Here is a 9,515-nt window from a genome sequence, read left to right as displayed (position 1 = left end):
GCCTTAAGCTCTCAATTGGTATTTAAATGGTAGTAGTTAACATGCTAGACCTATATAAAAGATACTGCACTTGGATTGCTTTTGTGTAGTTGTGTATATGACTTTCCTATTTACCATCCACACCTTGTTTCTTTGACATCTGTCATAGTTTCTTAGCAGTATTGTCAAAATTCAATAAAGACTAACTAGAACTCTTTTAAGCGATGAGTCAAAATTTCCTACCATAAAACACTCTTAACATATCCTGATTTTTGGTTGTTTCATCTGGTTTGATAAACAAATTTGCCTTTACATACATCTCTGAGAATAGTCATGTGAAAAATATGGTGCTAAATAGAGACACATATTTTGGGAATGTGAGAGTCCATAAGATGTGTGGAGAAGCACATGTTAGCTATTGCAATAATACTCCTAAAGACAAGTGAATCTTATATATAAAGCTACTTGAAAGTATTTATGATTAACATAGTAGAAAAGACTCCCATTGGATTCTTTGGTACAATTTAGGGAGAAGTGGCTAATAGGATGAGAAACTAAACAAATTGTTAGACGTGGTTTTCAACAAGAGATGGTAGCCAGGGTGTTCTATGAGTTAATAGACCTAATGAGAGGGATCATGTGGGAGATCTGGAAAGCCTAATGTAATAGTATCTTTAATAAAAAACATGAAGGCCCAAAGGTGGTGGTTACATGGGTATGGGCATTGATAATCACTGCAGCTTCTATGCCATAGCTAGAAAAAAGAAGAGGGCAAAATAGACCAGAGAAAGCATAAATCTAGCATTGTTTTTAGAAGTTAAGTGAGGCAGATACTCAGTGAAGCAATTTAGCTTCAGCTATCAATAGAAACTCTAACTTACAAAGATAATTAATATTGTAGGTGCTTTTATGCCACCAAAAAGACCCAATTTCAGCACTAAACATAGAAGATTAGGGTTTTTGGTGAGAGAGTATCCAAGAAATAGGGAATTTTGATCTAAACTTTGAGCAGCAGCTCCAAAGGTCCCACAGTGACAATGCCTATCATAGATTAGGTGAGGGAGAGATATTTTTGGTTTGCTTATTGGTTACCTATAGGGGGACTGGGATGGTAGTGAATATACCTAGAATATGCTTGGATATTCTAGGATATTCTACCATCTAACGGTTGGTATTCATTTAGATTAATCTGGTATTTATAATTTATAAACATGTTTATAATTTATAAACTTTCCTAAACCCTTTCTAGTATATTCTTTTTTATTCTATTATCTAATGGTTGATATGCAATAAGATTAATCTTGTGTTTATAAATTACTAACATGCTTATGATTATAAACTTTATTTGATCAATTAGATTAATAAGTAATAATAAAACTACCATTAAGCAAACCAAGCATTGCTACATGCAACGCGTAGCAATTTTTTTTCTAATTGATCCTGCCGCAAAAAAGGCAATCACTCCAAATGGGGATCCAAAACGACCCCCTTTTCTCTCTCTCTCTCTCTCTCTCTCCCTCTCCTTTTTAATCACACACCTTCTGTCTTGGTTGATCGAGAATAATGCTTGGCACAGGCTTGCCAATGGAAAGCGGCCTTTTCCACCATTTTTTTCTACGTACAATTCGCCAAAGGTTTCAATATGCTTGTCAAATATTTTGTCGTTAAAAGATATATTTTAGGGCTTGTGCACGTGGTTTAGGGTTAAAAAAATTTTCTGCAAGAGCTGACTTCTCGTGTATAAATCTCACTGTTGTGTGCTCTTAGATGTTCATTCGATCTTCCTTGGAAGAGTTTTCATTTGATTGACGATCATAGCATAGCTTTGTGTTTGTGTGACAATGGCAGGAAAAACGGTGCTCGTTCTTGTCGTGATCGCTGTTGTGGGATCGATGATCATGGCCAATGCAAGCTACTTTGATGCTTGGGCAGGGCCCGGGGGTAACAATCGGCTGGAGCGCTACCGTGCTTGTGGATGCACCAATGTTGGAGCCTCGCAGCACGGCGGCTACAGCGTTGTGTACCTGGGCCATGCTGCTGCGGCCTACAACACGGCAAACTGCCAAGGTGTGGCACAGAGATGGTTTAGGAGGCACTGCTCCGGCTTTAGATGGAACAGCATCTTCATCCAGTGCTCAAGCTCCATGGCTCCAAATCCCGGCTCCATGGCTCAAGCCAAATAAATGAGAAAATCTTCCATGTAATACTACATTGCAGCTTACCTTTGGATGGAAGAGTATTTACTTAAGATGCTTTAAGAAAGAAATTCCTGGGCATTGGGCACATATTTTAGGGCGGGTGAATGCGATGGCGCGCTCGCGAGGGACGAGCAGCGGTAAGCAAGATCCACGAGTGGAGCGGCAATGCGCTGCAAGCATACGATTCTCAGCGGCGCAGCAGCCAGGCGCCGGGCATGGCAGCCACTGTCGCGGCGCTGAAATATTGCGCCAGATCGAGAGACATTGGGAGCGGGAGGAGGATTCACTGCGATCTTCGGCAGAGCTCGGCGCTTTCTCGATCGATCTTGCTGGAGAACATTTTGATCGACATGTATTTCAAGTGCGGTGGGGTTGGGGAGGCTTGGCAGCTCTTCCAGGAAATGCCTCACAGAAATGTCGTCTCGTGGACTTCTATGATCCTTGGGAGTGTCGACAGCGGCGATCCGGAGGTGGCTTGGAAGCTCTTTTCGCAAATGGAGGAGCAGGGTGTTGTTGCTGATGCTCGGAGCTATGTCGCTGCGTTGAAGGCTTGCTCCAGCTTGGTCTCTAGACGAAAACCCCAGGATGAGAGCGGTGGTGATCTCTTGGAGAAAACGAAGGCACTACACGCTCAGATCTTAAAGGCTGGCCACGAGTCGGACGTCTTTGTGGGAAGCTCGCTGGTGGATCTCTATGCCAAGCTGGGGAACTTGGTGGAAGCTCGTCAAGTCTTTAGCAGGATGGAGAGCCGCGACGTTGTTTCGTGGAATTCTATCATCTCCGGCCATGCACGGTTTGGGGAGGGGGAGCTAGCTCTGGAATTCTTCGAGAAAATGCAAGAGCAGGGATTCAAGCCAAGTGCTCGGACCTACGTAGCTGCTGTTCTTGCCTGCTCGAGCTTGGCAGTCCGGGAGAAGGGAACTCTAGTTGACGGCACAGTTGTCAAAGTGGTTTCTCTGAGGAAAGGTTGTGCGTTACACTCTCAGCTTGGCAGAGATGGGCTTCTGTCGCAGCTTATAGTCGCGAACTCTCTTATTGATTTCTACGTGAAGTGTGGGAGTATGGAGCTTGCACGGGAGGTCTTTGACAAGATGGCAGAGACCAGTGTAGTTTCGTGGACGTCTATGATCACGGGCTATACTCACTGTGACCAAGGCGAGATCAGTCTCCAGTTTTTTGAGAGGATGCAAGAGAAAGGCTTGGTCCCGGACGCTCGGACTTTCGTCGCTGCATTAAAGGCCTGCAGTAGATGCGCCGACGGCGCCAAAGAGAAGATCGTTTTGCTGGACAGAAGTCGGAAAATCTACTCTCAGCTCAAACAGGCTGGACACGAGACGGACTTGTTCGTTGCAAGCACTCTGGTGGATCTGTTCGCGAAGCTGGGCAGCATGGTGGACGCACAGCAGGTTTTCGACGCGGTGAACCGTCCTGATGTTGTGCTCTGGAACGCTATAATCTCTGCTGCAACTCAGTGCGGAAAGCACGAGCTAAGTCTGGAGCTTTTTCACTGCATGCACGACGGGAGCGTGGAACCAAACGCTCGGACTTACGTCGCAGTTCTCGGTGCTTGCACTGGATTGGTAACAAGATCAGAAGTGAAACCTGAGGACCAGCAGCAGATGGCGACAATGCTGTGCTTGACAAAAGCCATGACCATTCATCAGCAACTTAGAAAAACTGGATTCGAGACGGATAGTTTCGTGGCGAGCTCTCTGGTAGACTTGTACTCGAAGTGCGGCAGCATGCCCGAGGCACGAGACGTCTTCGACAGAATGGCCAGCAAAGACGTGGTCTTATGGAACTCGATGATCAGGGGCTACTCACAGGATGGTCATGGCGATCTGGCACTAAAGATGTTCGCAGAAATGCTCGGGGATGGATTGGAACCAAATGCTAGAACTTACGTTGCGGCTTTGAACGCTTGCTCGAGCCTGGCCAAGCGAGAGCTCGGGAAACAGGCCGACGAGGAGTTTCTTCTACTCAAGGGAAGATCCATCCATTCCTTGCTTGCAAGAAGCGGACAAGGAGAAACAGATGTGTTCGTCGGAAGCGCATTGGTAGACATGTACTCCAAATGTGGGAGCATGGACCAAGCACAATCAGTTTTCGACAGGATGACGGAACACAACGTCGTGTCGTGGACAGCACTTATATTCGGGCATGCTTTGAACCAACGAGGAGAGGTTGCTCTGGATTATTTCCGACGCATGCAAGACGAAGGACTAGAGCCGAATGCTCGGGCTTACATCGCTGCACTCAAAGCTTGCTCCAGCCTTGCGATTCCAATGGTGGAAGTTGACGAAGAAATTACGTCACGGAAGGTTGCTGGCCTCCACTCTGAGATCATCCTCAGCGGGTACGAGTCAGAGATGTTCGTGGCCAGCAGCCTCGTCGATGCTTATGCCAAGCTGGGGAACTTGCGAGAAGCCGAGCAAGTCTTTTGGAAAATGCCTCAACGTAGCGTTTTGGCGTGGAACTCCATCATCAGAGGCTACGTCCAGTACGGCAAGAGCGAGCGAGCTTTGCAGCTTTTCGTCCAAATGCAAGATCAAGGATCCAGGCCAGACGCTGCCACATTTGTCGAAGCATTCAAGGCTTGTGGAAACTTGGGAGTTTTGGAAGCAGGACGAGAGATTCATCATCAGACTCGAGCAGCGGGATTGGAGTTATGTCCAGGCGTCGCGGCTTCTCTGGTCTGGTTTTACGGCCGGTGTGGAAGCATGGTCGAGGCTCAACAGGTTTTCGATTCGGCTAAGCAGGACTTGGTTGCTTGGAGCTCCCTCATCGCAGGCTACAGCAACCAAGGTGACGGGAAAAAGGTGTTGGATCTTTTCGAGAGAATGCAGAACGATCAACAGGTGGCACCGGACAGAGTGATTTTTCAACATGTTCTCTCAGCGCTGAGCCATGGTGGACAAGTTAACGAGGCCAAGGAGTGCTTTCGAGTGATGTGCTCTGATCACGGTATAGTTCCGGATGCCGAGCACTACGCCTGCCTGGTCGATGTTCTTGGTCGTGCAAACCAGCTCGAGGAAGCTGTGGCTATGGCGGAGGAGATTGGCTTGGAGCCAAATGTGGTCTTTTGGAAGACCATCTTAAGTGGCTGCTCTAAATGGAGAAACGAAGAGGTTGCAAGGATTGCTGTTGAGAAGATAGCTGCATTGGATCATCGAGGAGCTGAGAATTATGTGTTGGTGGCCAACACTTTCGGAAGTTCCGAGTGAGAAAGATCTCCAGGTTTGTCTTCTTTTTCTTGTTTCACTTAAATGGCTAACATCGATGATCAATCCAACGGCTCAGGTGCAGCAAATACTGGCCTTACACGTATGACATTGTCGTGACTACATCGAGCTACGTAGACAAAGCAGACTTTGACACCTTTGCAGGCTTGTCATTTGTGACATGCCTCGAGAGAAGTCTGGATAATTGTGAGATTCTTTCAGAGGTATGCTGTAGTCAGCTCTCACAAATTTGGGATTGCGATGCAGCCACCAATCTTCATCGCGGCAGCTGCTTCCATTGGAAATTTTCTCCAAGGTTGGGATAATGGTGCCATCGCAGGTATAGCTCTTGTGCTGCTCTATATTGGAACTGAAAAATCATGTTTTTTTTTTCTTTCCTTTTAAAGGTTCTTTGCTATTCATAAAACCAGCCTTCGACTTGGAAGAAAGTCCGGGACTAGAAGGAACTGTGGCTGCTTCTTCTCTTATTGGTGCTTTCCTGAGTACACTCTGCTCCGGACCTGGTGCGGATTGGCTGGGTAGACGCTCAATCCTGCTCGTGTCGGCAGCTCTCTATATTCTCGGTTCTTGCGTGACGATATGGTCACCCAACGTTGCGGTGCTTGTTCTGGCAAGGCTGCTCGTTGGTGCTGGGAGTGGAATCTCGGTGACTATAACTCCAATCTACATAGCAGAGCTTTCTCCAGCGGAGATCCGAGGCCAGCTTTTGACGTATCCGCAGTTCACGGGTTCCGGAGGTCTTCTTCTTTCGTATATCTATTGCTTCTGCCTCTCGCTGATGGACACGCCGAATTGGAGGCTCATGCTGGGCCTTCTGCTCCTGCCCTCAGTGCTATTTCTACTTCTGGGAGTGTCCTATCTGCCAGAGTCTCCGAGATGGCTTGTTAGCAAGGGAAAGATGCTGAAAGCAAGGGGCATTCTACAGAAACTCAGGAACAAGAACGACGTTGCTCGTAAGTTTCTGTCTTGGTTTTTCTTTTCTTTGGAATTTTACGAGCTAAAGTTTGATGCAGCCGAGCTTGCACTTCTCGTCGAAGGACTCGGCGTTGGAGCAGATACTTCACTACAGGAATGGGTGCTGGAGCCAGCCAGCGAGACCACTTACTCGAGAAAGAGCTCGGTTCTGAGCGCTCCAGAATCAGGCATCTCATGGCTCGCTATAAGCAAGCCTGCCGAATCGCTCTCTAGGCACACAACTGCAGAACCCAGCAAACTCCAGTTGGTTGATCCGATGGTGACAATAATTGGAAGCCTCCAGTCCACACACGACATCTCGCAAGCATCAGACACACGCAGCGAAGGTGGTGATTTTGACGACGAGAAGCCTGAGGATGATCAGACGAGTTCCCGTTCCCTTGCAGAATTTGACGACGAGATCCTGAAAACACCATTCATCAGAAGGAAGTCTGTTGAAGACGAACTTGGACAGAGTGGAAGGTGCCTTTTACAGGAAACTCGAAGTTTCTACGGGAGTTATACCGGTGGCGAGTCTTTGGTTCCTAGCGTTGGAATCGGCGGTGGCTGGCAACTGGGGTGGCAGTGGCAAGAACAACAACAGGGAAGCACCAAAGACAATGTGGTCACCTTCAAAAGAGTTTTTTTGCTGCAAGATAGTCCCGAGAAATCGGCAAACTCGCTCCCGGGTGGTGGCGAAGCGATTCAGGCCGCGGCTCTTGTTGGCCAGCCAGCACAATCTTGTGGAAGTCTGCTCTCAAAGTCTGCCGTTGGTCCAGCTATGATCCATCCCATCGAAACAGCTCTACAAGGCCCTGCTTGGTCGGATCTACTCGAAGGTGGAGTTCATCGTGCTCTTATGGTGGCAGTAGTTTTACAAGTCCTCCAACAGGTACTTAAAAAAGTTTGTTTCTTCCTAGTGTTTCCTCATTCACGCTGTCTGTCTTTTCAGCTTAGCGGAATCAATGCTGTTCTGTACTACGTTCCACAGATCCTCCAGCGGTGCGGTGCTGCTCAAATCCTAGCAAACGCGGGATTAAACCCAGACTCAGCCTCGATACTTGGAAGTGGACTAGCGTGTCTCTTGATGCTGCCTGCGATCGTGGTGGCCATGCGACTTATGGATCGAACAGGAAGAAGGTAAGGCAAAAAGCTTGCAAATTACATTCATATAAACGATTTCTTTCTCCTTTTTCCAGGCGATTGTTGCTCACGACACTTCCATTGCTGCTACTCTCGCTAGTGATGCTGATTATCTCCAATTCCATACGAAAAGGAGTCGTCCAATCGACCATCTCATTCATGGGAGTTGTGCTCTACGTGTGCACCTTCGTCATGGGCTTTGGTCCCATTCCAAACATCCTGGCCTCGGAGATTTTCCCAACGCGAGTTCGTGGAGTGTGCATTGGGATCTGCCAGGTGACCATGTGGAGCTGCAGCATTTTGCTCACGAACCTCTTCCCAATGCTGCTGCTGGAGCTGGGAGTGGCGGGGATCTTTAGCTGCTTTGCGGTGCTTGTTTCGGTGGCGTGGTTCTTCACGCTGTTGAAAGTTCCAGAGACCAAAGGCATGCCTCTGGAAGTAATCACCGAGTTCTTCGCAATGTCTGCCAGGCCCAAAACTCTGGAAGCAAAAGCTTAGGAATTGTATGTCACCTTCCAGTAAAGAAAATTCTTACTGACTACTAAATTCAAATTAAATTAAAATAAAATGTTGTAAGGTTTGTAGATACATATATTACACTGGTTAAGTAATATGCTAATTATAATACTATAACATATAGACTGTCTATTTTGAATGGAATTTAATCCATCCATTATTGTATATAAGTAAAAATTTAAACTCTAATTAATATATTTATTCTTATATCATTTACATTGGTGGAAATGAAAGGCATTATAATTTGTCCTTGAAAAGCAAAGTTTTTTTGGTAATGTTTTGCTCTAGTGTTTGAAATTGTGTTTTTTATTCTTATTTCTTCATTCTCTTTTAAATCTAGATTTGTATCAACTTTTTGCAAGATCTAGAACACTAGTTATTGCTTGTTTAGATCTACTTTTTTTTTTTAATCTTCATTGCATTCTTGTCTCTTACCAACTATGTTGTCATCAATCAAGGAGTATGTCACTTAAGGCTGCTAATGGTGCTCTGTTAGATCAAGTTTTTGGTGCAGTGAGGTATGATCATGTTGATATTGCACCCATCCTTTGTGTGTTACAGTCTCTAACTTTTGTGAGATGTGATTATATGACTTATTTTGTTCTTGGTATTATGCCATCTCTCATGATTGTGATATCAATTAGTGAGCTATGGATGATGTAATTTGGTTCTTAGAGAATGTTCAAGGATCAAATTTATAGGAAGATGATATGTATGAGCTTGGGTGGATTCCAAATCGTTTTGACAAGTCTAATTATTATGGAGATAGCTTTAGAGATGAAATAGAGATTTCATAAGGTAGGTATCAATCTTTCAATTTACCATTTGATCCTTTATCTTTACCTTCTGTTTTTTCCAACATTTTTTTATTTCTTAGCCTAAATGTTAAATATATGCATGAAGGTGAGATTTTTGTTTTTATTTTGTTGGCAAAGTCTTTGATCAATTTTGGTGTTGAATATTTTTTTATTCCAAAGGTTGAGTCACTTTAGCCAAAGTTTTGGGTTGAGTGTGTGTCCTCATTTGTTAATGATATTGAGAGCTTTTATTTTTCCATTAATGTTGAGGAATTTATGTATTCCCTTGAGAGTGTGAATATTATTATTAATTTTCTTGTCTCAATAATTGAGTTATGTGTTGAGGAGGTTGAGCAGTGTAAATCTTTTGTTTATATTGTGGTAATAGAAGTATTTTATGATATGAAGTTCTTTATTTTCCAAGCTTTAAGCATATATCTTTCTTTGATTTCCCTATTTTTGCATTGTTAATTGTTGTAAATTCCTTTTCCAATGCTTTTTTATCCATTTTTTCTTCTTCTACACTATTTCTTTCTCCTCTTTGCCCTGATGCTTCAAAAAATGTTTTTTTCAAAGGAGAGGGTAAAGGGGGCAGATGGGTGTCTGGCTTGATGATAGAGTAATGATGAATAAATATAATAGTGGAGCAAATGTAAATGACATGGATTGTGGGATAAGGATGAATA

General features: G+C 44.8%; 3 protein-coding genes across 3 annotated transcripts; all 3 read left to right on the top strand.

The window, feature by feature from the left end:
* Positions 1-1,744: 1,744 nt before the first annotated feature.
* On the top strand, positions 1,745-2,201 carry LOC9662366 (antimicrobial peptide 1). The gene has a single exon (XM_002982894.2). The coding sequence runs from the start codon at positions 1,821-1,823 to the stop codon at positions 2,160-2,162; it is 342 nt and encodes a 113-aa protein (XP_002982940.2). The 5' UTR covers positions 1,745-1,820; the 3' UTR covers positions 2,163-2,201.
* Positions 2,202-2,271: 70 nt separating this feature from the next.
* Positions 2,272-5,578, top strand: LOC112350896 (putative pentatricopeptide repeat-containing protein At3g01580). Its single transcript, XM_024687916.1, has 2 exons — positions 2,272-5,414; positions 5,478-5,578. Exon 1 carries the CDS (start codon positions 2,282-2,284, stop codon positions 5,399-5,401), a length of 3,120 nt encoding a protein of 1,039 aa, XP_024543684.1. The 5' UTR covers positions 2,272-2,281; the 3' UTR covers positions 5,402-5,414; positions 5,478-5,578.
* A 55-nt stretch (positions 5,579-5,633) lies between these two features.
* On the top strand, positions 5,634-8,102 carry LOC9662365 (monosaccharide-sensing protein 2). Its single transcript, XM_002982893.2, has 5 exons — positions 5,634-5,738; positions 5,806-6,372; positions 6,433-7,265; positions 7,326-7,513; positions 7,573-8,102. The coding sequence occupies exons 1-5, from the start codon at positions 5,660-5,662 to the stop codon at positions 8,012-8,014; spliced, it is 2,109 nt and encodes a 702-aa protein (XP_002982939.1). The 5' UTR covers positions 5,634-5,659; the 3' UTR covers positions 8,015-8,102.
* Positions 8,103-9,515: the final 1,413 nt, after the last annotated feature.

The sequence above is a fragment of the Selaginella moellendorffii genome, unplaced genomic scaffold, assembly GCF_000143415.4.
Source record: "Selaginella moellendorffii unplaced genomic scaffold, v1.0 SELMOscaffold_55, whole genome shotgun sequence".
Taxonomy (NCBI): Eukaryota; Viridiplantae; Streptophyta; class Lycopodiopsida; order Selaginellales; family Selaginellaceae; genus Selaginella; species Selaginella moellendorffii.
The sequence above is the reverse complement of the archived record's forward strand: the minus strand, read 5'-3'. Positions and strand labels throughout refer to the sequence as shown.

What these genes read in the sequence shown, in the direction of transcription:
- LOC9662365 (XM_002982893.2), top strand. Translation starts at nt 5,660, where the DNA reads ATGCAGCCACCAATCTTCATCGCGGCAGCTGCTTCCATTGGAAATTTT. An exon ending in GGATAATGGTGCCATCGCAG is followed by an intron (nt 5,739 to 5,805) that starts GTATAGCTCTTG and finishes TTCCTTTTAAAG; the next exon opens with GTTCTTTGCTATTCATAAAA. An exon ending in TTTTACAAGTCCTCCAACAG is followed by an intron (nt 7,266 to 7,325) that starts GTACTTAAAAAA and finishes CTGTCTTTTCAG; the next exon opens with CTTAGCGGAATCAATGCTGT.
- LOC112350896 (XM_024687916.1), top strand. Translation starts at nt 2,282, where the DNA reads ATGCGATGGCGCGCTCGCGAGGGACGAGCAGCGGTAAGCAAGATCCAC.
- LOC9662366 (XM_002982894.2), top strand. Translation starts at nt 1,821, where the DNA reads ATGGCAGGAAAAACGGTGCTCGTTCTTGTCGTGATCGCTGTTGTGGGA.